The sequence below is a fragment of the Xenopus laevis genome, chromosome 2L, assembly GCF_017654675.1.
Source record: "Xenopus laevis strain J_2021 chromosome 2L, Xenopus_laevis_v10.1, whole genome shotgun sequence".
In the NCBI taxonomy this organism is placed as follows: domain Eukaryota; kingdom Metazoa; phylum Chordata; class Amphibia; order Anura; family Pipidae; genus Xenopus; species Xenopus laevis.
In genome coordinates this window covers 111935014-111954078 of record NC_054373.1, presented here as the reverse complement: position 1 = coordinate 111954078, position 19065 = coordinate 111935014, and the positions used below count along the sequence as shown (strand labels likewise).

Here is a 19065-nt window from a genome sequence, read left to right as displayed (position 1 = left end):
GGGAGAATGTAGGGATGTGAAAATCTTAGAAACCCTTACACTTTACAGACAGGCACATCCCTAGTAATATGGACACCTCACTGGGTCCTTATGGGGACCTTGTGCTTATGTAACCCCTGCAGTTCACACAGTGTACACCAGATGGCACTGTGCCAGAGTATAAAAGGTTTAGGAACCATGTGCTCTGGGTCCATTGCTTTAGCCCAACCAAGCAGGCTGGAAGGGAATGGGAAGTGCTGACCCTAGGCGCTTTGGCCCTAGTAATTAGACAGCTATACTCGTTTTATAGATCACCCTAGGAGTGATAGAGAGGTTATTTAGTTGAGCAGCTCAAGGCTCCGCCGAGGAGATTAGAGGGATTAAGATCCCAGGGTATTACTGACCCAGAGTAAGGAACCAAGTGTTGAGATAGGGATGTCAGGAGTTCCCCTAGTCTGCCACTGGAAGATATCCTGAAAACCGGGCAATACCCATCACATGCTGTCAACTTACTCTCTGCTGTATATTCCCTAGCCTGTGGGGATTCAGCCTATATGTGCTGTGAGTATACGCTCCCTTTATGCTGCTGTGTATGTTCTATACTCCATTGTGGATCAATGTGCTAAATGATCTATGTGCTATTGTTCAATAAATACTGTTCTTTGTTCAACTGTTAAGGAACTACTGGCGCCCATCATTGTGCTATCGCATCAGGTTACAGTTACACTACACCCTTGCCTCCACACCGTTGCGAGGGCTTACCCCTGAGAAAGAGAGTAGTGATGGGCGAATTTATTCGGCCGGCGCGAATTCGCGGCGAATTCGCCGAAAAAATTCGCCGGCGTCAAAATGTTTTTTTCGAAAAACGCGTCAAAAAACGGGCGCCGTTTCACGAATTTTTCGACGTTTGGCGAATTTCGCGCGAAATTCACGAATTTTTCAGCGAAGCGAAACGGCGCAAATTCGCCCATCACTAAAAGAGAGCTCATCTGTGGTCTCAGCCCACCAAGGAAAGTAGCTTAAGTGGTCTCAGCCCACCAAGGAAAGTAGCTTAAACTGCCCTAGCACAAGTCAGTTTACTATAGCGCTACATTGATAAATCTTGTTTTTGAAGTTTTCAAAGTTATCATAACTCTACTTTACTTCAAACAGCCACCTTAACCTCTGTCAAGTGTTTCCCTAGTGCAAATCAGCAGAGTAATAGAATTTCCTAAGACCCAAAGTATAGAATAGAAAATAAACCACAATGGCAAGTGTGAGATCCAACATAGCTGATAATTCAGAGAAGTCAGAAATAATATATAATAAATCCTGAATGGTGGTATAACTAATCTCATCTTCATTACCAGGGAGTCTTGCAGCTACATATAGACCACATATACAACACAACAAGCCACTAGGTAGAAAGATCATAAAACTGGCCAAGGTTAGAACCGGCATCAAATAAATGCAAAGCGTGAAAATATACCAGTTATAGTACTTTTTATTGAAAAAGGTATGTTTATAAGTCTTCCAAGGACATGGTGACACTTGTGAAGTTCAAAACATATTTTCAGGAATAGTAATGCCATGTTTTGGAGTTATCAATTTCATTTATCAACCAACCTGAGTACAATGAGCATGGACTGTGAGGCTGGCAGCTAAGACATACAGTATCAAGGTTGAAATGTTGGCATTTTTACCTATAGACAAATAACTTGGATTGAACACAAATTCTTGATTATACTCCCACATTTATTTTTATACTCTTTTAAAACTCTCAATAGGATCAAAAGGAAAATTAGTTATCCCTTTTTATATAAAGGTGCAGATTCATCAAATTTCACATGTGGTATTGGCATTTTCCCAACAGCTTGAGTTTTTTTTCAAATGTATAAGCACTTTTGTAATAAAGTCTATTATTTTCACAGGTCACAAATAACTTTCAGTATTGCCATCATGATGGGAATTATTTGTATAGATGAGCAAGATGTAAGCATTATGAAAAGGTTAATGTGAGTATGGATATCAAAGTCGTAGCAAATAGTCATCTGCTCTGTCATGAAATCCTTTGCGTAATCAATTTTTCCTAAGAAGTCTCTGATATTGCAGAGCTGATTGCAACATTTTTTGTCTTCACATTCCTTGATATTACAATTAAAATCCCTTGCTAAAATTAGATTTTTAATTTATATAATATCATTACAGTATACAGGGTAAGCCTATGCGCTGTATACAGAACATTTTAAAGTTGTTAAAATTGTTATTTTCAACCCATTTTCAAGGATAGATGTATAGTGCAAGGGAAGTAAAGTAAATGCAGCTATGTACAGGAATTCATATTTTAAACATTATATTATAGACTGGCATCTACTAGCATATTTTTAGTATGCTATATACAAGACAGCTACCCTTTCTGAAGAAGGAAATACAAGAGGTTAGACTCTGGAGATTCGCAAAGAAACCAGTAAAATTTTAATTTGTTAAATCCACAAAATGCAGTAGACTGCACATATTATGTTCATTAAATAGCAATGGATTCTGCACACTTAAGGGCATATTTATTATGATCTGTAAAAAACAGCAGGATAATACACCGCACGTTGTCAGGCTTCATCATGTAAAAAACAGCGTAACATTTTGACGCAATTTTTTTCTTACAGTGGCTTTTGCCAGAAGCAATGAAAATAACGGCAACACATATGGGGGCCGATTCACCAAGGGTCGAATATCGAGGGTTAATTAACCCTAGATATTCGACTGGGAATTAAAATCCTTCGACTTCGAATATCGAAGTCAAAGGATTTTAGCGCAAATAGTTTGATCGAATGATCGAAGGATTATTACTACGATCGAACGATAAAATCCTTCGAATGGAACGATTCGAAGGATTTTAATCCAACGTTCAAAGGAATATCCTTCGATCAAAAAAACGTAGGAAAGCCTATGGGGACCTTCCCCATAGGCTAACATTGAGTTCGGTAGCTTTTAGATGACGAACTAGGGGGTCGAAGTTTTTTCTTAAAGAAACAGTACTTCGACTATCGAATGGTTGAATAGTCGAAAGGTTTTTAGTTCGGATCCTTCGATTCGAAGTCGTAGTCGAAGGTCGAAGTAGCCCATTCGATGGTCGAAGTAGCCCAAAAAACACTTCGAAATTCAACGTTTTTTTACTTCAATCCTTCACTCAAAGTTAGTGAATCGGCCCCCATAATGTTTGCATGGCATACAATTACACACACACCTTAATACATCTGCCACTTATTTTACACAGCTTTTTACAACTTTTTTTTGGCAAATTTAGTTTTAAACAGTGTAATAAATATGCCCCTTATTGTAACCAAAAAGAGAGAGTGGATTGTAATCCAAAAGAGAGAGTGGAAACTGCAAGATATCCATGGCACATGCATATTTTAAGGGCCTACTTAACTAGTTGTGTAGAATGATTTTTACTTATATAGCAGCGTTAGATACAGTAATAAATTATTAATGATATATGTATAATGCTATTTTTATTTTTGGCCTCCAAAATGCCATAATTCATACTGTTATTTTATTCCATTAATTGAATGGTGTAGCCCAGTGCTGTCCAACTGGTGGCCCACAGGACCCCTTGTGTGCCTCCCCACATGAAAGTCTGCCTCCTGTGTCTGCTTAACACGTGTAAGGTTTAAAAGGTATCACTACAGAGATTAAATGGTCCCTGCATTGTTTAAACCTGAAATTGAGACTATAAAATCCATCATTATTCACTCATGTAATCAACCCTGCATTGTTCAGACCTTAAAACCCTGTACTGTCTACCCCTTAGATCCAGACTTAGACCCAGACTGAAACTGCCCACACACCCGTTCAAATGCTGAAGGGGTGCCAACACTGTGTGGCTGTATTTAGTACTTCTTAGAGTGGTCGTGTCCTGTCCTGAGAGGTTTCCCTGTCTCCTGCCTTCCCTATGCTCCCTGTGTATGCTTCCTCTTTGCTTGAATGTCCCGGCTTCCTTGATTTCTCCCTTGCAAACAAATTAGTTATGTAGTTGAACTGAACTTTCCATTGGAATTATTCTGTCAAGATGCTATATTGGGATATATTGCAGTATATCCCATACTACATAAGTAATCTGGACCTTCCTATGAAAAGCAATATAACTAATATATCAAGGTTTCTTACTTACACTATGACAGTGGACATAGATTATGGTTTAAAACAGAAAGAGCAACTATAGAAGAGTCTGCAACAAAAGCTTAATAGAGTCAATCATATCTAGATAAAGCTTGTTACCAGAACCTTATTATTTATAACACTCCAAGACAAAGAAGGTTCTTCAGAATAACTGATTTATTTATTAGACAAAACATTGGAATATTGGGAAGCTTGTCACAATGTCACACTTAGCATGGCATGGTGAGCTTCAAATGTCATGCCATTTGACCAAGTTTATATAGATTTTACAGAGCATTCACTATAAGGACGATGTACACGGAATTGCCATACATGGTCAAGAAAGTACTTACATCTGAGCAGGTGCAAGTATAACTGGAAAACATTGCACAAGTAACAGTTTGCATGCTTTGTGGTCTAATGAATGCTATTTAAATATAGCCAGGGTGTGTACTTGCAGTTCTTTAGCTACAATTCTATCTTGTGCTCCTATTGAAGTTAACCCTTTGATCTCTGGTATCAGGGCCTTGGTATGTGAACATAATTTATAGGGGCCACAATTAACACCTTCATTCACCTGGCTAAGGTTTTGTCTATGCGTAAATAGGGAAGGACATTGGGGAGTGCCGTTATCATTTTACCTGTATATTATTTTATAATAATACCTTTATACAGACAATTTTACCCATCATTGGTAATCCGTTCTCCTTATTAATTTATCAAGCTGAAGGTTTTTAATGGAATAATTCATATATGACTACTGGGCAGAGGTAAAGTGTGGGACCAATACCTATTAATTCTAAAAATGAATTTAACAAAAGAGAAAAATTCAATTATTTGCTTGGATCACTTCATGCTATGTAATTCTGAGTGAGTGATCATTATTAAACGGATTGTATGAACTTGTTTTAGTAAGTGTTTAGAAATAATGTACTAAGACTTACATAAATAACACATTTTTGAGTGCAAATCTACATGCCCTGCCTTGAATGTACAAACCTGCTTCGAAGTACTTTCCAGATTCTGCACCAGATTATCCCATCGTTGAGCAAAATTTTCTAGTCTTGCCTCATGTTTCTGAGACACTGACTGGTTCCTCAGAGCAGAAGCTAGCTCCTGATTAAGTGAGTACAGTGTATCCAATGTTGTCTTTTTCAGTTCTAGCTCTCCCTTCAGAATCTGTTAAAGTAAAGGTATTTAAAATTATAGATATCACACACTGTCTATGGTTTAAAAAAAAAACACAAATATTTGAAAAAACATGAAAAACTTCAGCATCTAAAAGCTGATGAGTAGTGCAACCTCTTGCAAATAGTTCCACTGCTGAATGGTTGAGTTTAAAGCACATATCTACTTTATCTACCAGATGGTTTTGTAAAGAATCACAGTATTTTTCTGAGCAAAAGTATTTTGTCATTTATCCTTTGCATTAGCTAATTAACCCCATCCCCATGAGCCTTCTTCAGATATTGCTTACTTACTTTCCTTTTTCATTCTTTTAACATTTTTCTTCAGTTTGCACTTCACTCTGCTATTAATTCCGCACTTATATACGGTTCTTGTTCTAGTACTCCTCTTCCCTGTCTCTATAAATGATTCGATTATTGTGCATTACATTGGTTTTTGTTGTGCATCCCTACCAAAAGAACGTGTAACTTGGTAACAAACTGCAGAATGGGGAAACCCTCATCATTTGTTAACAGGGAGCTTATGTAACCAAAACTTCAACCATTCTAACAATGTCCCAAAGAAAAGAGACAGGGGATTTTCAGTCTACTTATCGGTAATAAAGCAAAAGCAATGAGCACAATCTCTCAACTGAATCCTGACTCCACAATGAGTATTGCATGCAGGAAAAATTCATTTATTATTTTCCTCGCTGGAGCAAATCATTGTTGAATCTTGGACTATTGTAATCTCATTTAAATGTAGGAAGCATCAGTACCACTTGTAAACAGTTAACAGTGATTTATAAGTCAGCTGCTTAATGTTCCCTAGTTAAATTTGGGCCATTTAATACATTTGTGTTGTTAAATCGCGCAGTAAACATCTCTAAATCAGTAGGAAAAATGTGTTAAGGTCTGGTCCAGTGCAGCAATTCATATCAGCAGTTTTCTTTTACGGAGTTGATGCAATCAGAATAATGAATGCATACATTAGGTTGTTCTCTATAAACTACAACAACAGAACAAGCTTTGTTCTGCTTGAAACCCTTACTAAACCCTTATTTATATATATATATTTGAATGGGCATTTACAGTTCCCTGGAGCTCAAGTTCTAAAATGTTAAGGGGTACAAGAGTGCAGCTCTCAAACAAACATTGGAGTGCAGAGAGCAAGAAGCAGGGTGCAGCATCAGGAGGTACAGGCTAGCCCTGTACTTATCACCTGCTGTTGTACAGTTGAGTGTCAAGGCAGTGGAACTAATCAAAATAGTACACAATAGTGCCAACACCTCCCCCCCCAACCTGCCTTATTGTTTACTCAAAAACAGCACCCCCATACAAGACTCTTGGTTCACACACCGAATCACTGACTTTTAGATAGGCCAAAACTAGGGTAATGAGAGAAAAGAAAAAGTTAACCCTTGAAACTGCACCACCCCATCCAAAAGCCGTGCAACCCACAGAACAAGGTTAAAACTTAACTTTTACTAATAATTTAATTAAAAAATTGGTCCAGGAGAGCATTTAAAACCAAGTTAGGTAAAACTAGGGTAAGGCAGGCAGAAGAGGAATGAGTCCAGCACCCCCATACACATGTTGCACTCTAGAAACATGCCTCTTCTGTCTGGAAGTAAAGCAGGTATACTTACTGCCAACTTTCTAAGGTTGGAAAGCATTTCATTTTGATCCTTCAAATCTGCAGTATTAATGGTGTTCACTGCCTCCTCCTTTTCTGTTAGCCAGACATCAAAGAGACACTAAAATTGAATTAAAAAATTATAATTAGATGTTGTAGTAAAAAGGTTCATTGTTATCTGTTAACAGTAACAATTTGAATACAATAAATGCAAAAAGTGTAAAATATGTACACTATTAACCTTTTAACCATATTCTAGTACTTTTCCATATTAATCTCAGATACAGCTGTGTATAACACATCCCTTTATAGGACATCATATGCCGCAGTGAGACATTTAACTTAGAATCTTTCTTTTTTCCCTATTCTGATACATTATAGGTCTGATTTCTCCCCCTCCTCTTTTTTTGATACATTCTATTACAGTATACAGATGTATGCATAGATTCCATTTATCTAGAACCCCCAAGTTTACATGCACGGTTTCCTGTTTCCTGCAGAGCAATTTCAATAAATTTGGCAAAAGTTTAAAAATGCAAGGTTATGCACTTATAGGCAAAAACAACATTAATGATAGAAACGATTGTTTTTGGGGGGCTTTATAAATAAGGTTTGTGGATTTTGTTGATAATAGACTTTACAGTTCTAGGCAATGTCAAACAATGTATTGTAAAGTAAATAAAGTATTCAAGAATTTCAGTGCAGTTTTTAGCCCCTTTTATTAGGTGTGATATTAATGATGTAAAAGTGTACAGATACTGAACTAGAATGGAACAATAAAATGATCAAAAATTATAAATGCTGGGCTTGTTTTGGTGAAGAAGAGACACTTGGATGGGATATGATATCTCTAACAATGCTTCAAAGCATACTAAAAATACTCTTTTACCAGATAGAAAGAACAAGTGGCTTAGGCTTCAGGAACAACATTTTTGTCTGATGCAATGCAAACATGTCATAGTAAGAACACTGAGGCTGTGAAATGCCCTGCTGTGTGATGTTATGAGTGCCTTTAAAAAATAATACAAACCATTTCTTCTGCAAAACGTTGCCACTTAAGAAGAATTTCCTGGAGAAAGACCCATCTATCCTCAGTCCAGCGGCATATAGCAGCCCATCGGTTACCCAGATGCTAAAAAAGTAAAGAATATGTTCAAGATGGGTATGTAAATCAAATTTTGTCTGTTTAAATAAATACATATTTAATGGCAAGGCATCAAGATCATTTATTTAATTTAATCATATGCTATCATATACACTGATGTATTTCAAGCATGATATACATATAGTAGTATTTATCATTTACAGAAAATAGTTAACATGCAGAAAACTTACAAAAAACAGTAAATAAACAACATGGGATTTCTAAGTTTATAGACAGCCAAGATAATGATTTTTGACAAAAACACATAAAATAGTGACAAACAAAATTTTTTCACAACGTTTTGCTGCAAAAATGATGCCCATAGAATCCAATGGTTGAAGAAAATTGTCAAAAAATTTTGTCACCCATAGACTTTACTGCATTTAGCAAATTTTCGGCAAAGCGAAATGGGTCAGATTCTATCACTATGTAAAAATAGTTGATGTCTTTAAACTGCATAAATCTTGATAAATTTTGTCTGCTATTTTTCAAACAGTGTCTCTAATTACTATATAATGATGGCAGCTGAACACCTGCTTGGTTCTAAGATTTTTAAGGTAATGTATCATCCAACACCAGGTCAGAACATGAAGGTCACAGAATTTGTATAAAACTCTTGGTTACTGGATTCTTGTTTAATGTAAATGTACATTGCCATAATAATTTTAATATAAAAGTTAAGAACATATTACATAAACTCATTTATGAGACATAACAAAGTGTAACAAATAGCAGTATGTTTTCAGTATCTGAATGACAGGAACATTGAAACCTGTAATTGCTAATAAGAGCCTGACACAATTTTACCGGAAATTTCTACATGCTTTCAAGAATCTTATAAAGGAATTAATTTAGCTTTTTATTACAGAATGAAGGACTATTCAACTGTTTGATTCATTTGTAATAACATGATCTCCGAAATAGCATGTCTAAATTGTTCCGGTAAAATAAAACTTATTTATTTTAATTGACAACATTAGAATCTGAAGGTCCTAATTTTCACAGTAGAATACAGAAGCCACTTTTAAGGGCTCCATTACACATATAACAATGGACAGGATGGAAGGAAAAAACTAGAATACAGATTATAACATAATGCTAAAGTACTTTATACAAGGTATGAAGTATTAAAGCACCTTGTCTGAACAGCTGGAGACTAGATCACAATTGCCACATTTTCATCCTTTCAATTCTCTTGTATATGAAATTACTTTTGAAGCTTCATTCCTAATTTTTATTTTACACTATAAGCAACCAAGACATAATAAAAGTCCATGAGACTAAGGGGCAGATTTATAAAGGGTCGAAGTGAATTTGAGGGAATTTTCGAAGTAAAAAAATTTGAAATTCAAAGTAATTTTTTGGATACTTTGACCAATCGAATAGGATTCGACTTCGATTCAAAGTAAAAATCGTTCGAATATTCGACCATTCGATAATCGAAGTACTGTCTCTTTAAAAATACTTTGACTTCAATACTCCGCCAAATTAAATCTGCCGAAGTGCTTTGTTAGCCTATGGGGACCTTCTACAACCATTTTCTAAGTCTTCACACATCGAAGTAAAATTATTCGATCGTATGCTAAAATCGTTCGAAACGTTTGATCCGAACGATTCAGTGAAAAATATTTGAATTTGATGGTCAAATTTCGAAGTATTTTTTACTTCGAAATTCGACCCTTGATAAATCTGCCCCCATGGTCTTGTAGGTTTCTATAGAAACAACATACTGTATACCAGACAAAGCATGTACTGTACTTTGAGAAGCCCCCCAGCCAAAGGCTGTTAATAAATGCCTTGGGTTGTAGGATTTAGGGTTCAGATCTCTTCATCATGGTTTCTTGTCAATTCACATCTTGTATAAGGAATATTTATGACCTGTATTATATTACTAGATAAACTACATGCCTTGTGGTGATATTTAAACAAACTTAGGCAAATATGAAATAATTTGAGCAATATGCACAATGCCTCTATACAATATTACAGAAAAAAAAAAAATATTCCAGGAAAAACAAAAGAATGAACTGTAGGCACAGTGAATCCCAGTGGTTTGTGGCTATGCATAATATTTGATAGAACTGAAACATATATAAAAAATGTTATCATCTAGTTTCATGTCCTGACATTAATAATGTTGCCTCTGGCGGCCCACTTAGCTAGATGGAAAGAAGGGTCCTATTTTGCCTGGCTCCATTCAAAAGAGTGAAAGGTTTTAAAGACGTTTGGCAAATTAATATGGGGTTTTTATATTCTAAACCAGTGGGAGTAGAATGCACAAGAAAGAGATGCAATATAAGGCAAAAAGGGATTTAAAGATTATTTTTTGTTAATATTCATTACTAAATGAGTCACTGCACAAGTGTGATTTTAAACGAAAAATCATCTTTTGGAATATAATATAATAATTACACAGCCTTCAGATAATCCCATTGGATTATCTGATGGGGGTTGATGGGTCTGATGGGAGTCCTGATTCTTAAAATTCTTGTTTTCCCCTTGATTGTGCAATCCAAACTCCTCTCCAATCCTACCACATGGGTTACTTTTCTTTGTTGTAACCAAGATTTGACATTAGTTCAGTGGAATCTGTAACAATATCAACAATATCTACAGAATGTCTTTTCCAATATTTTATTTAGTAATATGAGTTTATGATGTAGGGGCAGATTTCATAAGGTTCGCAAGGTAAATTCAAATTCTCAATTTTTTTTGTGTCAAAACTCACAAATTCGAATTTAAAAGCACCAACTCAAATGTAAATTCTAATGTGAGATTTATCACACCTCAACCATGGAGATAGTTCTTATACGAATATTCGCCATCTGAAACCTGCCTAATTAATTTACAAGTCAATGGTAGAGGTCTGTTCACCCATTTGAAGATGTTAACAGCCTTCGAAAAATTTGAGTTTTTTTCAGATAAAAACACTAATTGAGTTTCATTCAAATCCGATTCGAATTCGATTCAAGGTTTTGGTTCAGTAACATTCATTCGAATTTTATACATTTTTTCTTAAATAAGATGACATTCAAGTTTCGAGTACATTCCAACTTGTTAGAGGACAAACAATTCACATATATTAAAAATTCAACCTTTGATAAATCTACCCTGTAATGTTTTAACATAAATGTGAATTTTGGCAGAAATTACCTATATAAAATGATGGGTGTGAATATACAGATGGGGCAGATTTATATATGGTCGAATATCGAGGGTTAATTAACCCTTGATATTCGACTGCCGAAGGTAAATCCTTCGACTTCGAATACCGAATTTACCGATTTACCGCAATTAGTTATATCGAAGGATTTTAATCAATCGATCAAACGATTTTTCTACGACCAAAAAAACCTTAGAAAGCCTATGGGGACCTTCCCCATAGGCTAACATTGAGGTTTGGTAGGTTTTAGTTGGCGAAAGTAGGGGGTCGAAGTTTTTTTTAAAGAGACAGTACTTCGACTATTGAATGGTCGAATATTCGAATGATTTTTAGTTCGAATCGTTTGATTCGAAGTCTTAGTCGAAGGTCGAAGTAGCCAATTCGATGGTCGAAGTAGCCAAAAAAACACTTAGAAATTTGAAAAGTTTTTTTTATTTTATTTCTTCACTCGAGCAAAGTGTGCCCCTAAGTATGAGTTTTATTACTCAGTTTAAGTATGGAAATATATATTTGAGAAGAATACCTTTGGTTTCACATAGATATGTTTATCTGTTCAAGATAAATTACCCTCATTAAATTTAGACTTTTTTTCTACTGTGAGTACAGCCTTCATTTTAGGTAAGTACCCTATGAATTGGAACTTCCTATAGTCAAAATAACTACACAAAAAAAGGAAGCTCAAAGTTTCTTGTATGAGAAAAACTTTATTCTTGGGAGAATACATGGCATTTGTGTGGATTTCTGCACCTTTCTGCAAATATAATAAAGACTTCTGTTCTAATCACAGATTGTTGAAAGATAATTAGAGCCTTTTAGCCACCTGTGTTTTGAGCACTGATTCATGTTATTCTTAAAATTGGGCAAATACTGATTTGTTATGGTTGGCTGTATATCAAAAACAGAGGCAAAATAAATTATCATGTTATTGATTTCCCATTTGTATTCAGCAGAGTGCTGAAAACTGCAGCTCATAAGAATAATATTATTGTAAGAATATAAACACAATTTGCATAATTTGTTATAGATGCTGATATACCAATGTATTATTGTAAGTGTTTGGTTCAGTGGTGCTCATTAGCAATCTCAATATGCTTTCTGAGTTAAACTATAAAATAAATGAACCCAAGTCTCCTCTGTTGTCCCGAATCCATTATAAAATAATTACATCTGATAAGTCTTGTATGTTTACAAATGCTGTTTATTCTATCTAAGCAAGCATTTGGGACTGATTGCAAAGGATACAGTAAATTAGAGGTGGACAAAATCCAAAAAAAATATTTTTTTTTCAGAAACTGCAAACAACTTTAGAAGTTAAACACTGCCATAGAGTCTTTTTTCAATGATTGTATTAAATGAAATATTGTTATTGACTAGTAATCATCCTATGTAAATAGCAATGGTCAGGGCATTATTAGTTAGGCTATAATAGTTATTTTACAACATAAAATAACCCTTTAATAATCCTTTAAAGGAAAACTATACCCCCAAAATGAACACTTAGGGGCAGATTTACAAAATTCGAGTGAAGAAATCGAATGTAAAAAACTTCGAATTTCGAAGTATTTTTTGGGTACTTCGACCATCGAATTGGTTAAATTCGTTCGAATTCGAACGATTCGAACGATTCGAAGTAAAAATCGTTCGACTATTCGACCATTCGATAATCTAAGTACTGTCTCTTTAAAAAATACTTCGACCACCTACTTCGGTAGATAAAACCTACCGAAGTCAATGTTAGCCTATGGGGAAGGTCCCCATAGGCTTGCCTGTGATTTTTTGATCGAAGGATTTTCCTTCGATCGTTGGATTCAAATCCTTCGAATCATTCGATTCGAAGGATTTAATCGTTCGAAAAATCCTTCGATCGATCGATCGCAGGATTTGCGCAAAATCGTTCGACTTCGATATTCGAAGTCGAACGATTTTAGTTCCCAGTCGAATATCGAGGGTTAATTAACCCTTGATATTCGACTATTGATGAATCGGCCCCTTAATAAACAGATAGTTTACATCATTTTAAGTGGCATATTAAAGAATCTTACCAAAACTGGTCTATATATTTAAGTAAATCTTGCCATTTTACATCTCTTGCCTTAACCACCATTTTGTGATGGTCTGTGTGCTGCCTCAGAGATCACCTGATCAGAAATACTACATCTCTAATTGTAACAGGAAAAGTGTGAAAGCAAAAGACACAACTCTGTCTGTTAATTGGTTCATGTGACCTAACAAGTATGGTTTGTTGGTTTGTTTGTGTGCACAGTGAATCGTACAATCCCAGGGGGCGGCCCTTATTTTTTAAAATGGCAATTTTCTATTTATGATTACCCAATGGCCCATACTACTAGAAAAGTATATTATTATGAAAATAGTTTATTACATGAAGTAGGGTTTTACATATGAACTTATTCAGTGAAAAATAATGGATAAATGCAGACCAGTTCCTGCATCCCTATTATTGTTATTGCATTATGCCTCTTTAGAAACCATAATTATATTACAGTGAAACCTCAATTATACATCCCCTGATTTTCAGTTTTCCCTCATTTTAAATTGTTGTTTTGTGGTCCCACCTATATATTATGCATAATACATTTTCCTGATTTTATATTTTCCTGGATTTTACACCATGGTCCCCTGGAAAACTTAAAATGGGGGGGTGCGACTGTATACGAAAAGCAACCCTGCATATGATTTCCCAAATGGGAAGGATTTAAAGAAAAAAATAAAATTCCACTTTGTTTTTTTGGGGTGCTCAGTATAATTTATAATATATTTATATAATAATACATATATAATATATTGATAAACAGGATTATTTGAAAAGTGCACTGTGGCAATCTCAACAATCATGAAAAAATCCTTTAAAACCTTTATTTATTATTTATTTCTATTACTAGAAATGTAGCAAATATTGTAACCTTTATTTGTCTATATTGATAGTTGAGAGCAATACTGAATACAATTATATTGTGTAACATGTATCATTTTAATTTTGTATGCCAAATGTGTTTTATGCTCCATGAGGCATATTTATCAAGGGTCGAATTAAAAAGTTCTAATTTTCAATTTGACCCTAGATAAATCTGCCCCCATGTATCTGCACTGTATAGTAAGGTGTATCTTTACCAGCGTACTTAATCAATATGGGGTTATAGTCAACTTTCTCAATTATGACTGAAACTATCAATCTTTCAGTATTAACTCTTATGCAATTTTTTTTTTCATAAAATGTTAAACATATTTGACTGCATCCCTGGTCTGCACCCCTGATTAAATATGCTTGACTTCTACCCTCTAGCCGGGTACTGCTGTATCTGCATTAATTTGATTATTCTCTTGTGGTGAATAGTACTGTGTGTTTCTCCCTAGGTGAGTATTTAACCCTTTATCCATACACAGAAAACTCTGAGTTGTATTTAGGATTCATCGCTCAATTATCAACTATCACTTCCATTTACATTAAATGCTCTATTGGTAATCCCTTCATACTGCACCTTGTAACCACCAGCACATATACTGGCACGGTACTTCCACTTTAATTGGCTCTAATAAGCATAATATGAGGATCATGCCACTTATCAGACAACGCATTCCCTGAAGACTTCAGGAATATAGGGACCACATATTACATCTGAATTCACCTTTCCCCACAGTTCTGCAATATTGCCATATTAAACATTTTGCTCTCCCCTTTTTCAGGGTACACCAATGCTATTGCCATCCTGTCTCCTAAAGATGTTGTGTTGTGTCTGATTAGCCTGCTCTGATAAAATATTGCACAGCCTTAATAAATTCTTACCTGTAGCTGATCTTCTAAATCAGCTGTAGCTTTTTCTCCACTTGTTTCATCTACTACAACTACCATATGTGTGAGAGAATTCACACGGATTTGCTCCTGCTCCAGATCATCCTGCAATACCTGTATAGGGATAAAAGATTATTCAGTTAATGTATGTTGTATTTCCTTAAAAACAAAATAATTTTAGTCAAATCTATTTTACAGTTTTTTGAGATGCAAAAGTTTCATAAAATATCCCATTCTTATGCCTTATTTAGTCAGAATTTTGTGTTCATAATATGAATTTGATTCTGTACTGCATACATGGGTTTAGTATCAGAACATTGAAAAAAAGCCTGTAAACTATGAAATATTAAAATAATAAAAGTCTGAAATGAAAGTATTTCAGTGAGTGGAATCTCTTCTTTAATACTGTAATATCTGGAATGAATTGAGATGCATACAGCAAGATTAAATGTAAATGCAAAAGGCATTTCATAGTGCAGACAAGAGTTCCAATGATAGATATATCAAGGCAAAGTGTATTATGATAGCAAGTTGGTTGGAGATTTGAACTGAAATGCAGAGACAGCTTCAAGAGGATCAGTACTATAAATAGTATGTGGCCAACAGCATTTTAAACTCTGTAGCAAGGTTATCAATTTTAGAAAGACAGAGTTGTTGATGATATACTGCAGATTATAAAAACCTGAGAACTATATTTCGTTGAGGTACAGCATGAACTGGGACAATGTGTGTAAGGCAAACTTTTATTAAGTTGTAAAACCAGTCAGTGTAAAAATGTATTTGATAGGATAATATATAAAAGAGTACATCAGAAGTTTCAAATTCCTTCAGTCAGGCCCCCTTCGATGTTCAAAATTTAGTAAAGTCCCCTAGCCAAGAACAATTTCACCATAACAAAAAGGAAAAGTAGGATGGTTAGGGGTCAACAGTATGCACAGTTCCAAAAACACAAACCCACCATAAAAACTTTAACATCATGAAGGCTACAAACATCTTCAAATGGTTGAAGGAACCTCTGCCATTGACTTCTACATGACCTTGACAGGCTTTGGTATCGGATTCAAACTATTTCCAGCATTTGGGTATAATAAATATTGAAACATTTTTGCATCTGTAAACTTTTTCACAAAACTGCAACAAAAATTTACCTTTAAAAAATTCAACACGAAAAAAAAGTTGACAAGACAAAAATGGCGCCAGAGACGAAAAACTCGCCTTTACAAAAATGGCCATTGACTTTAATGCATTTGGACAAAAATATTTTTGAAGCCCATTGACTTAAATGTGTTTGGTTATTTTTTTCATGAAGCGAGACAGGACAGATTCACTTATCACTAGGGATGAGCGAATTTTTTTAGCCACACATGGATTTGTTTTGCCATCATCAGATTTTTTTAGCAAAACTGCAACAAAAATTTGCAGCGTAAAAAGTTTTTGCTGAGAAAAAACTCCTATTTGGTGTGAGACAAAACTTGAGAAAAAAACACCCATTGACTTTAATGCATTTGGAGTGAGAAAAATCTGCAATTAACAATGCATTTGGAGTGGACAACCTCGTGTAAGTAATTGCTACAGATAAACTGCAAGTTCTAATCCCATATCAAAGTTTTACTTTTTCTGTCTGTGTAAAATATTTGCAACTCCTTATAGACACACAACTGGAATGGTTAAGGACATTTTTTAAACATTTTAAACTGTGCAGTAATTATGAGATCTCAGATCTAGTATTTTAGCTCATTGGTTCTATAATTTCTCATCAAATTACAAAAAAGGAAAAGCCATAAATCAGAGTTTTCTTGTTCCAGAATAGTTTACAATCTGAAACACAGAGCCTGTTGCTGTATTGACATCTGAATGTTTTGATAACTACCTTTTATAGCAAATATTGTCTTTATGCCTTTCTGAGTGAAATATGTAACAGATTTGCACTTTGATTGGGAGGGGTTTTAAACTATGAAGGGAAAAGCAGATCCATAGCTTGTTGTTACCACAACCAAGCTTAAATGTAGGTATGGGTCAGCAATATACAAAGCTCTACAGTGATTAGTTTACATGGATGTTTGTACTAAAGGCAAGCATTAAAGGAGAAGGAAAGGTTAAAACTAAGTAAGCTTTATCGGAAAGGTCTATATAAATGCACCAGTAAACCCTCAAAGTAATGCTGCTCTGAGTCCTTTGTCAAAAGAAACACTGCATTTCTTTCCTTCTATTGTGTACACATGGGCTTCTGTATAAGACTTCCTGTTTTCAGCATAAACCTCCAGGGCTAGGGCTTGAGCATGCTCAGTTTGCTCCTCTCCCCCTCCCTATTCTCCTCACAGCAGTAATCTGAGCCCAGAGCTATGAGCCAACAGGGAGAGACTCTGGCAGGAAGTTATATCACACCAAGATAATATGGCGGCTGCTATCCTAAGCAAACAGAGAACTTCTAGAGCTGTTTACTCAGGGATGGTAAAGCATTCTGCAGAATAAATATAGTGTTATAGCTTGCACTATTGTGGCTAATCTATTGGCAGTAAACTGCCTTGGTCGCTTTCCTTCTCCTTTAATCAAAAAGAAAGCTTTGAAAGAGGGTGTGGAGTTTGCCTAGGAGGCTGAAACTGATCTATTTGGAATTAGGTTTGAAGCCCAGTTGATATTTTACTGGCCTAGCTGGTGAAACACCTGTCAAGGCCAGGAATGGTATTATAAAATAACCTTTACCCTTTCTCTTCCCCAATCTCTTCATAATACACCCTTGACTGATATATCACATAATAGCCCCACTCTTTTCACTTTTACATCACAAACTGCCCCTGCCAGCTGGTAATTTTGGACATTTGAAAAGGTGAAAACCCCATTTGTCATGTGGCAAAGGTTCTGTGGTCAGATGAAAACAACATAGACCTGTTTTGGTCAAGGATCCAAGTATAGCTAATTCTACCCAAACCATACCTACGGTGAAATTTGGAGAGGTGAGCATCATGGTGTGGGACTGTTAGCTTGCTAAAACAACCTGGGCAGGTAACACATATTGTTATTTTGTGCAAGCAAAAGGGCATTCAACACATAATGTATCACACAGACTATTACAATGCTACCCTGAGATAATTAAGACACTGATGCATTAACAAATATAATTTATTGAACTCCCTGCAAGTCTTAAGTTTATGCCAAGCATCTACCTACACCAGACTGTGAGAATGGTTTCATTGTATCATGTACTTTACTATAGGTTTAGATCCCAGAACACAAACTCTGTAGCTCTAACTACATTATCTATCGATCGATCGATCTATCTATCTATCTATCTATCTGTCTGTCTGTCTGTCTGTCTGTCTGTCTGTCTGTCTGTCTGTCTGTCTGTTTGATCTATCATCTGTATATCCATCCATCCATCCACCCATCCACACACACAAAACACAATCTGTTGAAATACATAATAAATCACTTGAATATTGTGTATTTTTTTTCCCAAAAGCCTAAAAGCATATACCTTATTACCATTTTGGTTTTTTTGACAGATTTAAACTTCAAGTATAGCAATTAGGGAGTCTTACATAAGCCTGGAATGGAAAGACTTTTGTGAGTTGTCAAGTGGATGGCCGCGGAGATAAATGATCTTACTTTTGAATTCACAGAAGCTAGTTTCATGGATGTAGGAATAACAATTCATAAAATAGCCAACATTGTTTTTATCCTCTATGGAAGCTAGTACCTGCCAATTGGCACTCTAACTTTCTTAACAAAACTTTCATGTTCATTAAAGGATAATATAGATTGTGTGGTTGAGCATCAATTTGCTTCTACATTAATTACTTCTATGCATTATTGTCAAAAAACAACTCACATGTGCACAAAAATGATGCCACCCTGGGCTTCAAATAGGAGTAGTGTTAAATATATATATATATATATATATTATTTTAAATGTAATATTTAATATTAAAATGAATGAATTTAGGCAAACCTATACACAATAGGCACATTAATGCCTGTCTGATCTTTTGCTTGGATTATGACTTTGAGCATCTTAACCCTTTTTGTACCGTG

At 35.3% G+C, this 19065-nt stretch overlaps 1 protein-coding gene across 1 annotated transcript in view; it reads right to left on the bottom strand.

Moving 5' to 3' along the window:
- dmd.1.L (dystrophin, gene 1 L homeolog) overlaps positions 1-19065 on the bottom strand; it is a 1148817-nt gene that overhangs the window by 745160 nt on the left and 384592 nt on the right. Inside the window, exons 13-16 of the mRNA XM_018244936.2 lie at positions 15028-15147; positions 7949-8050; positions 6932-7039; positions 5116-5295 (exon numbers count right to left, since the gene is read on the bottom strand). Coding sequence (XP_018100425.1) covers positions 5116-5295; positions 6932-7039; positions 7949-8050; positions 15028-15147 — 510 coding nt within the window. The remainder of the gene's footprint in view (positions 1-5115; positions 5296-6931; positions 7040-7948; positions 8051-15027; positions 15148-19065) is intronic.